The sequence below is a fragment of the Anastrepha obliqua genome, chromosome 3 (assembly GCF_027943255.1).
Source record: "Anastrepha obliqua isolate idAnaObli1 chromosome 3, idAnaObli1_1.0, whole genome shotgun sequence".
In the NCBI taxonomy this organism is placed as follows: domain Eukaryota; kingdom Metazoa; phylum Arthropoda; class Insecta; order Diptera; family Tephritidae; genus Anastrepha; species Anastrepha obliqua.
In genome coordinates, this window is record NC_072894.1 from 19,309,603 (window position 1) to 19,330,893 (window position 21,291).

General features: G+C 37.1%; 1 protein-coding gene across 1 annotated transcript in view; it reads left to right on the forward strand.

Moving 5' to 3' along the window:
• LOC129241714 (UPF0687 protein C20orf27 homolog) overlaps positions 1 to 18,253 on the forward strand; it is a 58,818-nt gene extending 40,565 nt beyond the window's left edge. The window contains exon 2 of the mRNA XM_054878193.1: positions 17,088 to 18,253. Within this exon, the coding sequence (XP_054734168.1) occupies positions 17,088 to 17,596 (509 nt within the window). The 3' untranslated portion in view covers positions 17,597 to 18,253. The remainder of the gene's footprint in view (positions 1 to 17,087) is intronic.
• The last annotated feature ends 3,038 nt before the right edge of the window (positions 18,254 to 21,291 follow it).

Sequence of the window (21,291 nt, forward strand, 5' to 3'; positions counted from 1 at the left end):
TAGCACGAGAAAGAAACGACTGGCGCGCTTTGTTAAACTCGGCCAAAATCGCGTAAGCGGTTATAGCGCCAATTAAGAAGAGAAGAATTCATGCCGAAGCAAACGAACTTAGTGGCTGTCGCGAGCTCCGCTAAATAGCGCTCATTTCACACGTATTCACACGCTCGTTCGATCAGTCGTTATTCAACGGCAACGAGGCAACAGGGGCGAAGGTTGTGTAGTTTTTTTCGTATATCACCAACCCAATCTCAGTTTTTTTAGTAAACTAACAATGGGGATCGTAGACAGCCCGATATGCCTATCTTGTCTGGATGATGACGACACTGCTGAGCATTTTGTAGCAGTAGCTGTCCGGCGTTTTCCAGAATCAGACTTAGAATCTTGGGTTGCTATATACTAAGCATGGATAAAGTTCTCCTTTTACGGATCTCTTAAGATTCATCAATGAATCCAAGAGATTTGTGAAAGAGTGACCTCAAACTAATTTATCCGTCTTACCTTACCATCCACTTTTTATCTTTCCTATATCTATTCTTTCTACTGAAATCTATCCGGGTGTAGTACAATGGTCTCCTGACTGAGTGGTTGGACTTATCCAACCTCTAACAAATCTAATCTAATTTAACCCCTGCTACGTCAGCTTATCAGCTGTATTTGTCAAATTCGCTCACCGCCAGTTACCGCCAGTTTGATATTGACCAAACCGATTTTTACCAAGACTTAGCACAGGACCTACGATCAAGGATGATAGATTTACCAGGTTTGGCCAATAACTATGGTGAAAGACAAAATTGCGCGAACGTCACCGGGTACTCGGCAGCCGAATTCTGTTCGTTCATTTCACACAATCGTCCAATCAGTCGTTGTTCAGACGGCAACGAAGCAATATGGGCGGAGACTGTGTTCAATTCGATGAGCGCCGGCGATCTTATTTTGGCCACACCCTCTGAATTCTTTTCACTATTTCCATCAAGATATGTTCCAAGGCTCTGATATTTTGCTATTAATATAGAAAAGATTGGCACACTTCAGGCGAAGATTGCCTACCAAATGTCTAATATATCCAGATAACTTCAAAAAGGCTTTAGAAAATTGGGTTTTCAAGACCCAATGCAGCTGAATAAAATCATGTTCAGTAATTATGTAATGAGAATTTTTGATTGTTCTGAAAAATATATATATTTCGAAAAAAAAAATTTCACTTTAAAAATCGTTATTTCCATATACGAGTATTTGCTTAACTAAAATCTAAAGCTAAGAAAACTTAGAAACTTATTTCTTACCTATGTGCGAATAGTCAACGCTCGCACTTAAAAATAATTCAGTATCATCACATGCCTTTACAAAAACAAATATATGTATGAACATATATATGTCTGAAACGCCTAAACATCTTGGATATTTTTGAATCATTCAGTTTTCGCATAGCATTAAACGCCTTCACATGCACGTAGCATGTCTTTGCCTAAGTAGTGAGTAGCAAAGAGAGAGTAGAAAGTATACAGTTGAGGTCATAAAATTGTGGATAAAAGAAAAAAATGTTGATGCATTATTTTTGTACATGAAATTTTTTTTTTTCAGTTAGTAGCTGTTGCTGTTTGTTTAATCCATGTTGAAAATCACAAAAAAATATTGCCCGCAAACGTTCACAATTTAATTACATTAATGACTAATATATATTTTTCAATCACCTATCAAGGACACAAATAACAGCCGTATGACAAAATGTTATGAGTACCATACCAAATAAAAATGACAAATTTTTTTATGATATTGTCAGATTTGACATGCGTACACGCAGCACTGGTGTTACTAGATCTGAAGATTTAGGTGTCGGCCTACAGTTATAAGGAAATATGAAGAATTTGGAATTTTAGTCGAAAACGGACCAATACAAACACATGGACATACGAGGGGGGTGCAATAAGTACCCGTGCTAGAAATGAAGACACCATTAAAACAAAAATATATTATTTTTCAAAAATTTTAATTTTTTTGTTTTTCAACATAGTCTCCTTTTAGAAAGATTCACTTCTCCCAACGCTCCGGCCGTTTTTTTAACCCCTCCAAAAAATAGGATTTGTCAAACTCTCCAAAATCCGCCTATGTCTCGGCGATGACTTGCACGTTTGAACAAAATTTTTTCCCCGCGAGCCTATATCCCTCCGACTTTTCCGTTATTTCCTTCTCAGCTCAAAGTGCAATCAGGTTAAAGGAGATTGGCCTCTGGAGGCAATCTCTCAAGGGGCATGGTAGCATTTTCGGGCAGTTAACACCGAATTTCTCCGAACTTCGAACAGATCTCTCTATCCGCAAACTAGAGTTCGAGGGACGTGCTAGGACAATCTTTCCAAATAGGCAGGATTGAAGCGAGAGGAAAATCTGCACCGAAGCTTGCAACTCTGTCTTCACTGACAGTTCCAATATGGAATCGGGAGTCGGAGCTGGGGTTTTCTCTCTCTTCTGGTGTGTTATGATGAATCCAGGTTTCATCAACTCGACGCAAAAATTACTTCGGATCTCGCTGAAATAGTTCTTAAATTGCTCCAAAGACTGCTTCGAAGTTAACAGTCGTATTCGCATGTTGTTGCTTTTGAGCAATCGCGACACCCATCGGGTCGACAATTTCTTCATCGCCAACTTATCATGTCAAATATTAATTGCCGTTCCGGTCGACACACCTGTGGCCTCTGTTACTTCACCCACTTTCGTTCGTTCAGCGAGAATCACGTCGTGAACTTTTTGAATGATTTCCTCGGTAACCACATCTGCCAGGCATCCTGGTCGCTCTTCATCAAAAAGGGCCGTTCGTCCACGTTTAAATTCCTTAAACCAATATCTAACTGTGGTCATAGACGGCGAAGCGTCCCCATAGACAGCATCCGGCTTTGCTTTTATCTCCTCGCATTCTTTCCCATCCAAAAACAAAAAGCGAACGTTACTGCCCTTTTTCCATCTCATCGAAAATCACGAAACACATCTTACTCAAATAGCTGCCAAATCCAAACTAACCTATCAATCAGTCCGAAATTTGTTCTGCCGTCGTTTGATAGAAGGCAGCACACGATGCTAACACCAACTTCCCTCAGGAACGCTATCGTATAATAACTAAAACTGTATTAAAACGCGTACTACAACCCTCATGTGGAACTTTAGAATAAATTGAAAAACAAGACAGTATTTGACTATTGAAAAGTATACAATAAATTTTATTCAAGCATTTTTGTGAACAAAAAAATAATTAAACTTGAACTTAACTTTCTTGTTTTCCCGTTTCATTGTTTATGTTTCTTATTTTAATTGGTGTGTGATGTGAGAAAAAGTATAAATGTTTATGAAGTGATTAGATGCGAGTTAATTTTTTTTTTTTTTATAATATCTTTGGGAAATTTTTTGTTGTATTACGAAACTTACAGTGCAAGCAAAATCAAATTCTGTTAGCGCACACTTTTCTTAACATTGCACATAAAATGTTTACTGACAAAAATTTGTTTGTATTATGTAAACAATTGTATCGGATAATATTAGCTTATCTCTTATCTTATTTCCGGTCGCATATTATTGTTATTTATTGAGTTTTTCTAACAATAATGGTAAATATTTACCTTTTTCTTCTTGATTGGCGCGATAACCGCTTAATCGATTTTCGCCGAGTTTAACAAAGTGCACCAGTCGTTTCTTTCTCTCGCTAACCGGCGCCAGTTGAACACACCAACTGACGCCAAGACTTACTCCACCTGATCTTTTCAATGCAGAGGACGCCTTCTTTTGCTCGTCTTCCTCTGCTACCACTAGTTGGTACCGCATCGAATACTTTCAGAACCGGCGCGTTTGTATCCATTTGGACAACATGATCTCGCTGCATCTTTATACGCTGCACTATGTCTAAGTCGCCTTAAAGCTCATACAGTTCGTTGTTCCATCGCCTACGATACTTGCCGCCACCAACAAGGGAAGGCCCAAAAATCTTTCGCAGAATCTTTCTCTCAAACACTCCAAGTAAGCCTCATTTTTACATATCTATCTTATTCCTTTACGTTTCACCATTTTAATCTGATAATACCGCAAATGGAATCGATGTACATACCTATGTATGTGCTTGGAAATTATTACAGGCATTGTCTACAAGTATTTAAATCGGACTATCTACTATGTTAGTTAGCTCGAAACTAGTTCATTTCAAGATGGTACCATTGTTGGCTTATACCCAGCAACGTCATACTTTTGCTTGGCATTGTTATTGCATCCTTTTTTATTTTTTTTTTTTTGTGTGGTTGTGTTTTTTAGACTCGGGTACACACTAGCGCCGCTTTAAATCCACAATCCTCTATTGAGTTTCCAGGAGTGCTACTTTCTATAGCCATTTCGGTGTGTCTCAAAAGGGATCAAGATACGTACCAAAGTTCCAAAGCTGAAACTTCGTCAATGTTGTTGAGAAATGGTTTGCCAAAAGCTCGTGTTCTTGCTCTTGGTCAACCCGAATAACTACAAAGACGGAATAGGATTTCCCTTCGTCTCCACTTCTCCACAAATTTTGGAATTTACGGCATTTAAAAAAAAATTCGTACGTGTTTTAGCCGGTTCGAATTTTCTCCGAGACAATAGTGGTAACCCTCATATCCAATTGTTATTCCTAGTAATCTTTCCATTCTTAATAAACTCTGCTCCGTCATTAAAAGTAGATACAGCAACATTGGTAGCTATTTCAACTACTCTCCGACTAGCTGGACTACATTTGGGTGCAATCTTCCAAATCTTCGAATTAAGACTCTCTTTAACTTTTTGTGTGAATCCACCTTAGCACATCGACCCTAGACATACTCTCATAAAGTTTTATAGATGGCCGTATACATACTTTAGAATAATAAAAAACCGACAGGCTGAAAGGCTCCGAAAGTAACGGCCAGCTGCCTCAAATTCTCGTCGGGTAGTTACCATTTCTACCATAACTTTGTATCTATGGGGAATTTTTACAATCGACTTCCACGGAAATACGCCTAAAACTATAAATAATAATAAACTGTAAAAAAATCGATTTTTTTTTTTATTCTGGACGTATGTAACCCCTGAATCTAAATTTAAACCTAGCGAGAAGTTTTTAAATCTTATTATAGTTTATCTGCTTGTTAGCCCGTTTGATTGTCTCATTTTTGTCTTACCTTACTTACCTTTAAAGTAAATAAATGTTGTTATAATGTATATACTGTTCTAGAGTTAATATACGTAAACGAACGCCAGTATCTTAGCAAAACTAATACCAATCATCAATCCATCGTCTAAAGTACTCGCCGTCATTAATTTCCAAAGTTCCATAAATCATTCACGGAATTATTCCCTCTATTGCGCACTCTGATAACCGCCTCAGTGAATGTCCAAGTTTCTTAGCCATACCATAAACCAAATATGATAACAGACTTGTGATTTCAGTTTTATAACAACGCTTTTATACTGGCCATAGACGGGAAACAAATCGAAACAATCGACGGTTGATCGGATTGGTTGACAACTTTAGTTTCACACTGTTCGTTACTGAACATTCGGGAACGTTCGTGAACATGGAAGCAGAAAAAAATGTTTGTCATTTATGGTATTTATTTGTGCTTGAAAATAAGGGGGGAGAGGAAGATCTTTTTTACACTTTTTATATTAGCGTTTTTTGTCTACTTTATATTTTTCCAATAAAATTTGCTACGATTTTAATTTTACATTTCTGTTTTTATATTCATAGCTCTTATTATTCCACAACGTTGGCTGGCTTTTGAACAAATCTATGGGTTCCTCAATAAATGTTTCGCTTAATGTTGCTATTTGTCCGCTTATGTGCACACTTCCAAATTTCCAAGAAAATTAAAAAAATCGTCAACTTCGTCATATGTACAAACGCAACCAATTGCAAGTTGACTCAATTTGGCAATGCACCACACACGTGTCAATCTGTTGAAATTTCAACTGATTGTTTCGATTTGTTTTCCGTTTGTGGTGTATATTCCGATTATCTGGGGAGCTCCTTCAGTTTTCCTCTTCCCGACTACTGTAATGTCTTTCAACTGAACGGGTGGTAATAATGACAGCTGTGGCACTGGTATTATATGATGCGATATCTACATTTTCAGCCGCCGATAAAATCCCTCACAAAGCAGTCGACAACCCCCAAGGTCGCCATGAAATGTCGCACATCTCTTATTGAGATGGTTGAGGCGTTTCACCTAATGGTAACATGGGTTTCTAGCCATTGTCACATTGAGGGTAACTGCAGAGCCGATGAACTAGCGAAACTCGGCACCAAATTGAACGCTGAGTACATAGACAATGACATAGGCATAACCTTGCACACATGTAAACACTGCTTATCTTTGAAGAAATTGTAAGCGCAGCTAATGAAAGATGGCGTAATGAAACCAGACAGAATCGTCCGACAGCTGTGGCCGGCTCTCAATGCTACACGCACGGAACTTCTGCTAAGATGAGATTAGCACAGTCTTAGCACACTGATTTCTGTTATAATGGCGCATTGCCTAATTGGCAGACATGCCCCGAGGATGGACAGAAGTTGTCTAGTTGAGGAAGAGATGATCCCACATCTTTTGTGTCACTGTCCTGCTCTATCCAGACGTAGAATCATCATTTCGGTAGGGTTTATACAATTTTTGAAAAGCACACACTGGTTTTAGTAGAGACAAGGACAAGTTCCTTATGCGGCATCACAATGGACGTTGAGCCTGAGTGTGGCCCATAGTGGACAAGCGCTTCAATCTAACCTATGGTGGGTTAAAACAAATCAAACTACTGCTCTATCAAAACTGTGTAAACTACAAAAGCTGGCGTGCCATGAGAACTACCCCAACTGCTGCCATGAAAGCGCTTTTAAATTTATTGTACCACCGCTTCATTTTGCAATACAAGAGTAAGCTACTATGCAAGCACTCTCATTGAAAGAAAAACTTAAACCAGGAGATCTTACTGGATACCTCAATACCTCATACAGGCGAATGGGCACACGGAAACCGTACTCAATTTTATAAAGAGATACAAGTGGAGCACTAACTTAACATGGATAAATGATGACTCACAAAAATGGAACACAGATGGTTCCAAAACGCTCCAAGGAGTAGGAGCAGAAATAGTGGGGCCTAGAGCACAGAAATCCCTAACACTAAGTACAGATACCACAATTTTCCATGCGGAGCTCTTCGCCATAACGGAAAAAGTGGAAATCATATCCAAAAGTCCTAATGGAGTGTAACAATGCACTCAACAAACTGACCACTCATAATCAGGTCTCACTGATTTGGCTACCAGCACATGAGGGACACGAAGGAAACGAGAAGGCAGACTTTTATGCCAAAAAAGGGGCAGAAGGGCTATTTATTGGACCAAACCCATTTTTCAGCTTTAACAAAAATAATACAAAACAGGAAACCAAAAAATGGATCCAAACTAAAATCGGGAACACTGGAGCGGCACAAGCGGCCTTAATCACTCCAAAAAGTTTTTGAACTTCAATGCCATCAGAGCAAACTCTGTGCTAACCCTGGTTAAAAAGGGCCTCAAATTACTCTGTGGAGCACTTACAGGTCACTTTGCCTGTAATAAACACTTTAACAAATAGGATTATCTAGTACAAGATCATGCAGGTTCTGTTGTGTTGAAGAGGAGTCAATGGAATACTTAACCACCAACTGTGAGGCATTAGGCCAGAGGCGACACAGAATCCTGGACTCGTACCTACTAGAGGAGGAAGACCTACAATTGTTCCCGATTTCTTGGTATACTAAATAATTATAATTAAGTACAATAATTAATAGGACTATGAATAAGTTCCTTGCGGTTTTACAACAGATGGCGTAACTTGATTATTATTCCATCGATCCACATTTCCAAACATTCATTGGAGAGCTACTGTCGTAAGGCACAAACGTCAGTATAAGTTTTTTATTTGAAGCGTAAACAACAATATTTTTACCACACTTGAAAATGTCGAATTTCGTGCCAAATAATGTGTTTTTGCGGGGAATTCTTCTTCATTATTTTAATATGAAGAAAAAAGCAGCCGAAAGTCATCGTATCTTGGTGGAAGTTTATGGTGAGCATGCTCTAGCTGAGCGAACGTGCCAGAAGTGGTTTGCACGCTTTAAAAGTGGTGATTTTGGCTTGGAAGACGAAGAACGCGAGGGTGCGCCGCCAAAGTTCATGGATACCGAATTGGAGGAATTGCTCGATCAAGATCCGGCTCAAACGCAAGAAGAGGTTGCAAAAACTTTGGGAGTTGATCAATCAACCATTTCCAAACGTTTAAAAGCCATGGGAATGATCCGAAAGGTAGGCCATTGGGTGCCGTATGAATTGAAGCCAAGAGACGTTGAACGCCGTTTTATGGCATGCGAACAACTGCTTCAACGGCACAAAAGAAAGGGTTTTTTGCATCGAATTGTGACTGGCGATGAAAAGTGGGTCCATTACGACAATCCAAAACGTCGGGCAACGTATGGATACCCTGGCCATGCTTCAACATCGACGTCGGCGCAGAATATTCATGGCCTGAAGGTTATGCTGTGTATCTGGTGGGACCAGCTGGGTGTTGTGTATTATGAGCTACTGAAACCGAATGAAACGATTACGGGGGATGTCTACCGACGACAATTGATGCGTTTGAGCCGAGCACTGCGAGAAAAACGGCCGCAATACGCCGATAGACACGACAAAGTTATTTTGCAACATGACAATGCTCGGCCACATGTTGCACAAGTGGTCAAAACATACTTAGAAACGCTCAAATGGGATGTCCTACCCCACCCGCCGTATAGTCCAGACCTTGCGCCATCCGATTACTATCTCTTCCGATCGATGCAACATGGCCTGGCTGACCAGCACTTCCGTAATTACGATGAAGTCAAAAAATGGATCGATTCGTGGATTGCGGCAAAACCGACCGAATTTTTCACAAAGGGAATCCGTGAATTGCCAGAAAGATGGGAAAAAGTAGTAGTAAGCGATGGACAATACTTTGAATATTAAATTTGTAACCATTTTACGTCAATAAAGTTTCAAATTTCGAAAAAAAAAACGCACGAACTTATTCATAGTCCTATAGCTTAGTATTTTATTAGCGTAACATTTACAGTGCCTCTACATTAAATTACTTGTGAGTGCATACAATAAATATTTGTTAAAGCGCTCAAGTCACCGAAAGTATTTGAAAACTCTTGCCTTCGAAAACCCAAAGCATGAAAAAATTTATTTTAATTGAACTTTTCAACTCGAGCTGTAATACGTGAGGTGTAAATATGTGCATAGTTACGCTTACATATAAATATGTGGTTAAATAAAGAGGTTCACAAGTACATGGAGAGCAGAGAGTTTCGCAAGCAAACAAACCGAGATTCATTTGCACCCCCTGGCGTTCATTTGCGTATGTATGTATTTATATATATTAACCCTACAAAAGTTTATTTACCTCCGCCGTTTCGCAATTTATTTCTCTACATTTTATTTACTTTACTACAGGTACGTATGTACCTCAGTATGCAATTCAGTACACAAAATTTTGCATTTTTCCGTGGAATATTCGTTGCTTAGATAATAAAAAAACTACAAATTGAAAAACCTAAGCTCCTCGCTGTTCGCGTTGATTTAATAAAATTGGTTACGTGATATTAAAAGATTGGAATATATAAATGTGAAAGTTTTTTATCAGCTGCTGCCGAAAAAAACAAAATTTTTTTTACATTCATATGTATATATATATATACATATCTACATATACTCGTACATTCATTCATTCTATGAGCACTTCAATTTCATTTTTATTTTATAATATGGTTTTATTTGGTATCGGATTTGTCTTCAACTACGCGATTGCTTAATTGCACACTCCGCATTGAGATGAGATCACTAACTTGCCAATTGCGGCAGAGACAGGCAAACAGTTGTTATTTGGTTATTTTGGTGATACATTTTTGTTGTACATTTAATTTATATTTATTAACAGTCTAATTTTTGCGCGAAACAGCAGTGGGTGGTTGTTAAGGCATTCAATCTCGAACACCTATTTTAAGTCTCGATATTTCGATATACAGCGTTAATTTTTGTTTTTAGTTGCCCATTCCTATAACGTAGCATTCACTTTCATATTCCTAGATCTCTACGCAACCCTTACGCATGCGCGTGATGCTCCCATTGCCCGCACTCTAAGAGAACTCAATGAGATCTCGAGTTCTATTCCGCTTGACTTTTCGGTTTCAGAGTATGAATTTTAAGAATTTCTAAACTCTTTTTCTAATTTCTAATTTTTCTAGTTATCTGTAGTAATTTATGCTCATCAGATCTAATTGATCTGTAAGAACAGTAATTATGTTTTAAATTATTGGCGCTATTGATAACATTGTGGTTGTTGTTGTTGTTTTAACAGCACGGAATATTCCTCATGCGTTTTATGAGTATGCCGCTGAAGTGACAGTCCTTGGCCGGATATAAATTCGGGTCGTTCCGATAATGTAGAGTTAAATGTCTAGGGAATGATCTCGATTGAATTGCATTTCTTGCTCACAGTCGACGTCTGAAATATGGTATTTGTACTACTTTTACGAAGTATGTGTGACACGATTTTGGATATCACAACTGTGGTAATTTAAGGGTAGTCAGAAGCCTGAAAAAATGATGATTTTCAATAACTGTTTTTTGCAAAAATAAAAACATAGCATTAATACAACATGTTTTGACTTGACTTAAGCAAAATTAAAAAAATTAATAATAATTGTTAAAGTTATCGCTGTTTGTGTGGAGCCCGTTTCTCCAGAAGTCCCTTATGGGGCATCTTCACAAGTCCTTGGAGATTCATCTGAAATCAATCGGACAGGAGAAATTAGTTTTATTAATAGATAATCTTTTGGCTGATCGAACCTTTTTTTCAAAACTAACAATATGGCTGCCTCAGGAAATATTTTTCAGATTTTCGTAAAAAAAAACAACAATTAACTGTTTAAAAACATCGAAATTAAAAAAAACCCTTTGATCAGGCAGAGTTTTTTATGTTTTTTAAAAGCAGTATAAATTGTATTGAAATCTACCAAGCGGTTTTTACGATCACCAGTTCAAAAAACATAGTTTTGCGAAAAAAGTTTTGCTATCGGTTGCTTGCAGCAGCTGCTAGCTACTTGCTCTCGAACGCTCCGGAGCCCCCGAGCGCCCTTTGTTCATTGTTGAATAACTCGAAAAGTATTTGTCGGATTCACGTTAAATTTTCACACAATTAATTTAAGATAAGATATTATATTTTACGAAAATTCAAAAAAAATCCAATTTTTTGAAAAGTCTGACTACCCCTAATTACTTAAAAAGTAATCATCTACTTATTTTCGTAAATTACTAGAAATTTTATTGCATACGAGTGTATTCATTTTAACTAAATTTGCTTGGCTTTTCATTAGATCATAAGGAAAAAAATGAATATTTATAAACAAATGCCTACTGGCTATAAAATAAGGAAACAGTCTCTATCCGATTCCATAGGTAAGACACCTGGTAGATTTGTTTGTTAAACCTTTCACTGACTAATTGCTGTGCTGTCGTTTAATCCAGTACAAATTCTCAATTAGGGCAAAGATAGTTTTTTACTATTTGTTATATTCTTCTGCTTCTTTGTAGTATTTATTATTCTCTTCTTCTACTTGATTGCCGCGATAACCGCTTATGCGATTTTGGCCGAATTTGACAAAGCACGCCAGTTGTTTCTTTCTCGCGCTAACCGGTGTCAGTTGGACACATCTGATCTTTCAAATTCCGAGGAGTATTTTCTGTTTTTCTTCTTCTTATACCACCAGCTGGTAGCGCATCGAATACTTTTAGAACCGAATCGAATACTTTTAAAACTTTGTTTGTATCCATTCGAACAACATGACCCCGCGAGCGGAGCCACTGGATCTTTATACGCTGCGCTATGTCTATGTCGTCGTAAAGCTCATACAGCTTATTGCTCTATAGCCTACGATACTCGCTGCTATCAACATGCAAAGATCAAAAAATCTTACACAGAATGTCTCTCTCAAACACTTCAAGGGACGTCTCATCCGATATTGTCATCGTCCACTCTTCTGCGCACTACGTTAGGTCGGGCATGATGAGGGCCTTATTAAGTGTTAGTTTGTTTGTTGAGAGAGGCCTTTACTACTGTATTGCCTATTTAATCCAAAGTTGCACTTTTGGGCAAGATAGATTCTGCGTAGAATTTCATGGCTGACATTACTATCGGTGTTAATGTTTGTTCCTGGATAAACGAAACCTCAAAATCATAACTGTCAAAAGTGACGTGGGTGCTGTTACACCAGTGCGCCGACTGTTTGTTTGATGGAAAAAGGTACTTCGCTTTGTCCTCGTTCACCACCAGACACATTCGCTTTGCCTCTTTATCCACTTTGGAAAAGGCATAACTAACAGCGCGGTTTTAAAGGCCGATAATGTCAATAATTGCCAGAAATTGTACGCTCTTACAAAAAAGTATGCCTGAGCGATTAAGTTTTGCGGCTCGCTCGATATTTTCTAGTATCAAGTTAAAGAAGTCACACGTCAGCGAGTCACTCTGTCTGAAACCTCGGCTCGAAGAGGTCTTTCCCTTAATATTATTATACTCATTTCTAATCATTCATTTTCACACTCGAAGGTTTGCTATTGCCTGCCGAGAGGCGACCGCTATAAACTTTTGCTAATTCATTCACGGAGATTCGACCCGCACTTTTCGATTCGATTCGCACTTCCGAATGATAGTCATGCAGCCTATTCGGCTACGGCGGCCGCGATTTTTGGAACAACATCCAGACGCTCGCCACAAATAGGAGGAGGAGCTCGACAAAACACCAAACTGAAGGGTACCCGCCAGTTATTTATGTATTTAATCACTCATTTTCTGTTTGTGCTCGATAAATTTAATTTCTTTGGTAGATAGCCCAACCGATTGACTGTATCCTCCATGTCACGCATATATGTATGTATCAACTGGCGTCTTACAGTCTTCACAATTTAGAAGCATCCTTAAACTATTTGTTAACACGAAATGCTTACGCACACCACATACATATGGATGTTCCAGAAGCTATAAGAAAGATGTGAAGCTATACAAAGGCTTCAGAATTTACATTTTAAATATTACCGTTCAGAGTATACATAGTATGCCTTACTTTTATGGTAGATATGAGTCTACTTTTAAATATTCATTGACAATGTAACACTTTTCATTTCTTTTTCCAAGTAACTTACGCACTTACAGTTTAGTCATGAGAGCAGACACGACTTTGTCATTCCTTTTCCCTTCGTATGATATGTCTGCCTTAGCTAATGCAGGCCCCAAATAGTAAACAAATCGAAACAATCCGTGGAAACCCATTTCGCCACACACGTGCGGATTTGTAACGAGTTTAGTTTCGCGCTGTTGTTGCCGAGTGAATATGGAAGCGGAAAAAAATAATTGTCATTTATGGTATTTATTTGTGCTTGAAAAGAAAAGGGGAGAGGAAGATTTTTGTTCACACTTTTTCTAATAAAATTTCCCATGGTTTTAATTTTACATTTCTGTCTTTATATTCATCTCTCTTATTATTCCAGAATGATGTCTGACTTTTGAATAAATGTTGCCATTTATCCGCTCTTGTGCGCACTTCAAAATTTCCAAGAAAATGAGAAAAATCGTAAACATCGCCACACACACGCAACCGATTGCAAGTTGACTCAATTTTTTCCCCCTTTTCGATCGGTTTACCAATTGCGCCACTCACGCGTCAATCTGTTGAAATTTTAACCGATTGTTTGGATTTGTTTCCGTTTGTGGCCTGAATTATGTATGATTCGCTTGGTTTGCCAGGTAGCTGTTAAAGCTGTGAATGATTATTCTAAATATGTACATATGGAGCTCAATATTGTAAAGAGCTGTCAGTTAGCATGCAATAAAATTAGTAAACAAATAGTTGAAAATAGTAAAATAACAAAACTGCTTTACAACGTAGTGATGTGAAAATGTCGTACAGTTAATCTCTTTTGATTTCTACCTCCAGTCAAGTGCGAAAGTGCCGGCAAAATTGAATTTGCGAGTGGGTTGGTGAGCACAGAGTAATCGCACTGCACAGTGATGAAAAGAGTAAAATTTAAAGACCAAATGTGGCAACAATGAAAAATTAATACTGTTGTTGTCCACTACGATATACATATGTATGCATTATGTATATATGGTGTTGTCAAAGAATGGCTACTATATAATGTGTCCCATCAACTTCATTCCCCACCCCAGTCACCGGATTTGAACCCCATAGAGAATTTATGGGATGAATTGTATCGTCGCATTAGGAAAAGGACAATTAAAAATAAACAGGACCTCAAAAATGCTTTACTTGAAGAGTGGAATTTAATTTCGAATAATTACACAAAATTATTGGTAAATTCCATGCAAAATAGATTAAATGCTGTTCTAGAAAGTCGTGGCGGACCCACGAAGTATTAATTCTGTTGTCTTTTTATTTCCTTTTAAGTGAAATACATTCTTTTTACAAAGTATGCAGACTTTTCTGTGTTTGGAAAATGAATTTTGTTTGTTTTTGTTAATAAATATTTTTGGATTAAAATTTTTTGGTTAAAATTTATTGTTTGTTGTTAGATTGGATTTGTTTGGAATATATACTAATGTTACAATGTTCACAGAAATCTCCAAACCTCGCTTTTCAATGGGGTATGTAGACTTTACTGTGCCACTGTATTTGTCTATTGAAATTCTAGCGGTATCTAATCACTGTATGCCAATACGTTTTTGTTTACATTTACTTAGGGAGGTATAGTAAATTGGAAGCTTTGAAGACATTTTTCTCAACATTTTGGTGTTTTGAATTATGAAACTATTGAAGTAATGAGCGATATGGCAGATCAAATTAAGCAGCACACTTTTTAAGACTCATAAAATCGGCTTATTGACGAAAAATCATATATTTTTTTCTGGGAAATTTTTTTTTTTTTTTGCTAAACCTTCAAATTGGCAAGCCCAGCGTGGCAGTGAAAAGTGCTTGCCCAAATAAGGCGTTGCGAAATTCTAGCAATCTGTTGATTAGCGAAGGGCAATAAAAGTGCATTGTCGGTCTTTTTGTATTATGTCGGTAGCTAAAACTGCTTCAACTTGTGCCATATAAAAGTGAGAGTTTTGTGCAGAGCTTTGTACAGGTATGCGCTACATTTGAAGCAATTAAGTTACAGTCGGACTTTTAAATAACGAATTCCCCTATTGCGAAGATTTCTCTGTAAGTCCCGATTTACACGAGGAGACATCTGGAAGGGAGACACTGGAAATTCTCTTTTGATGTTTCATTCGCGTACACACGGGCAAAAATGTTTCCGCGACATTTTGACATTTAATACTTTAGCATCGTCTGGTTCGGATGTATTCTAGCACGCGCTTACATGTAAAGCAGAGAGCGTTCGACAACAGTTTCTTAAATACATACATATATGAATGAAAAATGCAAACTGGTTAAATAATAAATAATTTGTTGTTTTTTTTATTGAAATATATTTATAAATTCTTATACTTGAATTAAAAATACTTCATATGTAAATAATTAACTTAAAATTAACTTGAGTATCTAGAAATGCAGGGAAAAATTAGAAATCAACATAAACATGCCCCATAATATATTTTAAATTATACCTACTTTACTAGCAAAAATAATCGTGCATTTCCCAAGCAGCGTTCGGATGTTTGTCATCGTTGATATCTTCCGTTTGATTGAAAACCAACACATAACTTAGAACTTTCTTCCACAAAAGAAGAAAACGAATGAAGCAACTGTCAAAAATTGCTTTAAGATTGGAAATACGAATAAGAAGAGCAAAGCGTGTCGCCGAGTATGGGAGACAAAATCCCTTCTCTCTTCCCCGACCGTCCTTCGCCCTTGAACAAAATGTTTCCCTTCCAGATGTCTCCTCGTGTAAATCGGGTCTAACGAAGGTTTTTTTAACACTACAGTTTTTTAGCTTGGACTTCTCTGCAATAAATTTATCTTCGTATAGAAGTTATTTCAACTACGAAATAGATTTTTCCCGTAAATGAGCTTGCAGTGAGGTTTGCTAGGTAGGTAGTTGCATGAGAATGTTCTGCAGACAAATTGGTCGTGAACAGAATTTAGCCAGACTCAATATCGGGGATACTTATCTATGCTCATGCAAACTTTGGCTTTTATTGGGCCAGCAGATAGACTAGCGAACCCATATTTTGGCTCGCAAGGCCGATCGGCTAAAAATCAATGGAATAAAGTCTAAATCTGTAATCTGACTTGGCAGCTTCGTCATTAAATGAACTGTGAAGGGTTCCCAAGACATATGCTTAGATACTGCGCCAAAGATGAGCAGGCAAAAAAGTCAACTGCCATAGACTCCAATAATCTGGTGGCTAACGTTGCATAGTAAGTGATTAGGTTTAAGGAGAGCAGTGAGCCGTGTCAGAGGGAGAGAGGCAGGAATGTGTGTATAACTTACCATTTTGTAACAATTATAATTCAATGCAGGACGCACAATTTCATGCCACCTCCGAACAACAGTTGTTTTCTTTTTTATGGGCAACTTTTTTCACAGCAAAAATACACTCGGAGGTTTGCCATTGCCTGTAGACGAGGGGCGATCGCTATTCGAAATCATTTAGTGTTTCCTGGGAATTATCGAATATTAGTCATGCACCAATCCATTCGGCTACGGCGATCGCCACTAACTAGCATATCCAAAAATATTGAGTCTTACAGCTCAGGGACTCTGAAGAATTCGGAATTTCGGATTTCTGGGGCATCCTTTTTTTTCAAGGATGTATAAGATCGTGCACAGTTTCGCTGGAGAGGCTGATCGGATTCGCGAAAAGAGCAAGTTGACTTCTCGACATGTTGATGTATTGTCGGCTCTGTGATCAGCGAGTGAACCCTCTTTAAGAACACAGCCCGTCTAAGTTAATCTAACCTAATCAGTCCCACGGAAGTGTTAATTCTAAGTATAAGTTTTTCTTTGAATCGTTATTTCTTTGTCTATATAGAAAAAAATATTCAGAAATCAATTTTATCTTTCTTTCCTCCCTTCAGATCATCATGTGCACTTTGATACGACCAACCTAAAGGACGATTTCGAATCGGACAGCTGTGTCACCTATCAACGTTCCGGCGATACTATAGTCATCAGTTTGGGTTTCCTGCAAGTCAAGCACCGATACCTAATCGACCTTAAATTACCTGTGGCATTATTCGAAAATCTCGGCAAAACACCTGGCAGTCAATTTGTGCCCGCCATCACTACAGTTCCTAATTTGCATTGTCGCATAACGGAATTCTCCGGCTTCAAGCATGATGAACTCGATTTCTATGAAATGAAAATCGAATTTTTCGCCTACAAAGAAAAGCTGCTACGCGAAGTGCTACACATTGTCAACTCGAATAATTCGCAAGAGGTGCTGAAGTTAATGTTGGCAGCGCGTGTGCTGGGCAAAGGCAAGGGTACGCCGATGCTGCGCAACGGTATACATTGCATAGGTGTGGAAAAGGATGATGAGGAGTCGGAAGCGTCAGATTTTCCCGGTTTTGGCAAGGGCACCTAGAGAGAGATAGAGGACGAAAAAAAATAAAAAATAAAAATAAATTAAAATTATTAATATTGTATTATAGAAAATTTTAAAATAAATACATTTGTGAATGTATGACAATTTATAAAACATAATTTAATGAAAATGTATCCAGTACTTTTGTGAAAAAACCTGTAATGTATGCATGTACTTATGTAGCGGGTGTTTTTTTAAGAGCATGAGAACTTCAAATGATAACACAAAGCCGAAAAATTGTTGAAAGGATTTTTTTTTCTATATTTTTTTTGTTGTTATAATTTGCTAGATAATTTCATGACATTTATTTTTTTAAGAAGATATCCCGCATATGTACACCGCGGCTACGGATTACAAGGTCCGTGCGATCAGTTAAATTTTTAACTTTACTTTTCTCCATAAATCGATTATAAATAAGCAGAATCAGTAAAAATGCGACGCAAACGCACGCTGGCCATTTGGCTTCAATTCTTGCACGAGCTGTATTTTAAAGACATATGTATAAGCCAAGATCCTTAAGTAAAATTTTCACCATGGTCGCAGGACTAAGACCAACAAGGTGAGAACGACGACGAATCGACATTTCGGCGGGTCCTTCAACACTTCGCTCTATGAACTGCGCGAATAGATTTTTTTTTTTTTAATTTATTTTTTTAATTTTTGTTTTTTTAATTTTTTTTTTTTAATTTTATTTATTTATTTATTTATTTTTTTTTTTTTTCAAAGCAAATTTCCACAGTTTGGAAGCGTTGTGCTGGCGTTAAACGATTCATGTTGACTTGCCAAACCTTACAGAACAGAAACGTCAACACAGTTTGCCACTCTCAGCTGTCAAACCATAGTTATCGATATCGATAGTTCTCATGCAGCTAAAAAAAACACCCGATACATAAATAGGAAAATGTACTTAAGTGTAAAGCGTATATATTTAGTGAATTACAGAACATTTTATCAATCATGGGCGGCGTCATTTGTTGGAAAACAAAAAGTTAAATAAAACTTCTATTTCTATAGCCTTTTAAGCAAATGCGCCGGCAGCCTTGCAATGCGACTTTATTATATGTACATTCATTAAAGGCAATATGACGCGCGTAACGAGCGTAACGTGCAAATTAACAACAACAAAAAAATTACTGCTTAAAAACCGGTCATGCATAGCAATATAAAAAAAAAAAACAAAAAAAAAAACAAAACTCTCGAAAAATAGAAAAGAATTACACTAAGAGTGTACTAATGTGCTGTTATGAAATTTGCACACGACTAATACACGTATTTGTTGTTGTATTATTTCATAAGAGCCGGCGCCGTGGCATTTTATCACTACTAAAATTATTTCTAATTGTAAATTAATGCTAATTTTTCTTTAATAAAAATTTTAAGTTGAAAATTGTTTTTCTTTTGTACTTTTGGCACTTCCAACTGCTCCACCAGCGGCTATTTAGTTTTTGTGGTATGCTTTTTTTATAGCGTAAAATGTGTTGGCTTTCTTTCGGTGTAAGTTCTTCTTCTTCTGCTGTTATAATTTGCCTTCTGGCGCTTGTGTTTCACTGTAATAATATTTTGCCACAGGATTGTACATAACTCGTAGAGACACTAGAAAAGGAAATTATTGTATTCTAAGAATTTCTTAGCTTAGTAGCTTTGTTGGACGAAAATTAACGTGGACATTTCCACGAAAAATCAGTCCACAACAAATTATCCGAAATAAATGCAAATGCACCCGTCTAGTAAAACTATTTAAATATAAAATTGTAGATACTTACATATATAGATATGTATGTATATCCTGCACTATGGGTACAACTATATTACAAATATAATTGAAATTCAAGCAAGAAAAACTACTGACTGCGCAATACAAGAAAAACAAGCAAGCTTTACTTTTACTAAACTAATCTACTGCAATTTGTATAAACAAGAAAAATGAAGAAGACAGGCATACACACATGTACGCATATACAATTATGCGTAATAGTAGGAAACCTAGATGATATACATTTATTGTGTACAGTGAGTGACATTGTGGTAAGATCACCACATAAATATTGCCGAGTTTTGACTGCAACTTTTTCAGATTTTATTGAACTTTTTTTTTTATAAAAATATAATTAGTTTTTAGGGAAAATACCATATTAATCCAAGTTTCAAACCTTGTACAAGGCTTATATTTATTAAAATTTTAAATTTTTTAATAAGAAAAACATTTCGTGCATTCCACAGGGACTACAGTGAGCCAGCCATTAGATCTGTCCATGTAAAAATTATCCAGTAATTTAATTTTCGACCATCTCTAACCGCATGCAACAAGCCCTCAACATAATAAACAAATGGTGCACCGACAAAGGGCTCTCTTTTAAGAGGTTAGGGGTAGTCAGAGGCCCGAAACGAAAAAATGATGATTTTCAATAATTTTTTTTTGCTAGTCAATTGCTTTATTTTACAAAAATAAAAACATAGCATTAATACATCATCTGTCGACTTGACTTTAGCAAAATTTCAAAAAACAAAAATAATAATTTTAAAAGTTATCGCTTTTTGTGTGGAGCTCGTTTCTCCAGAAGTCCCTTGCGGTGATCCACAAGTCTTTGGAGATTTATCTAAAATCAATCGGATAAGAGCAATTAGTTTTATTAATAGATAATCTTGTGCCTGATCGAAGCTTTTTGTTTTCAAAATTAACAATATGGCGGCATCAGGTAATATTTTTCAGATTTTCGAGAAAAAAACCGACAATTAATTGTTTAAAAAAAAATCGAAATATTTGAAACAAAAAATTTCGATCACGTACGAGTTTTTTATGTTTTTCAAAATCAGTATAAATTTATTGAAATCACCAAGCGGTTTTTAAGTTACAGTGATCACCAGTTTAAAAAACATGGTTTTGAGAAAAACGCATTTAAAGTATTGCTACTTGCTTTCGAACGTTCCGGAGCTCCCAAGCGCCCTTCGTTAATTGTTGAATACTCGAAAAGTATTTGTCGGATTTACTTCAAATTTTCTCACATTATTTTTAAGAGAAAGTTTTTTTTCTACTTTAAGAAAGAGCAAAAAAATCCAATTTTTTGAAAATTCTGACTACTCTTAAACCATCTAAAACTGCGTTAGTGCCGTTCACCAGGAAAAGGAACATCAACATCAAAGGTCCTATCCTAAATGAATCGACTTTTCATCTCTCCACAGTAGCGAACTACCTTGGTATCAACCTTGGCAAAACGTTCACTTGGAACTCCTCTCATCTTAAGAAAGTTACCGCAAAAGCCACAAGGGCATTATATGCCTGTACAAGGCTTTTTGGAAAAACATGAGTTCTCAGCCCCAGAATGACTTATTGGAGATCCACTACAGTTGTTAAACCTATAGTCACTTATGCTTCAATAGTATGATGAGTTAAACAACGAAAGGCGGCAAATGATCTCAACAAATTGTACCGCCTTATCTGCGTCGGTGTAACAAGAGATATGAAAACATGCCCAACTGACGCATTAGGTGTGCTCCTATGCATACCACCGCTTCCCAACTTAATTGAAAAAGAAGCACGTTTGAGCACCTTTAGACTAAAAGTTCCCTAAAAAGTGGATCTAAAAAGTGGAGATGTGAGAGGACATCTAAAGGTTTTAGCAGACTGCCGACACACTATTATTCTTTACAATGTGGATGCATTATCTTCCAAACCCATTCTTTTTAGGAACTTCCAA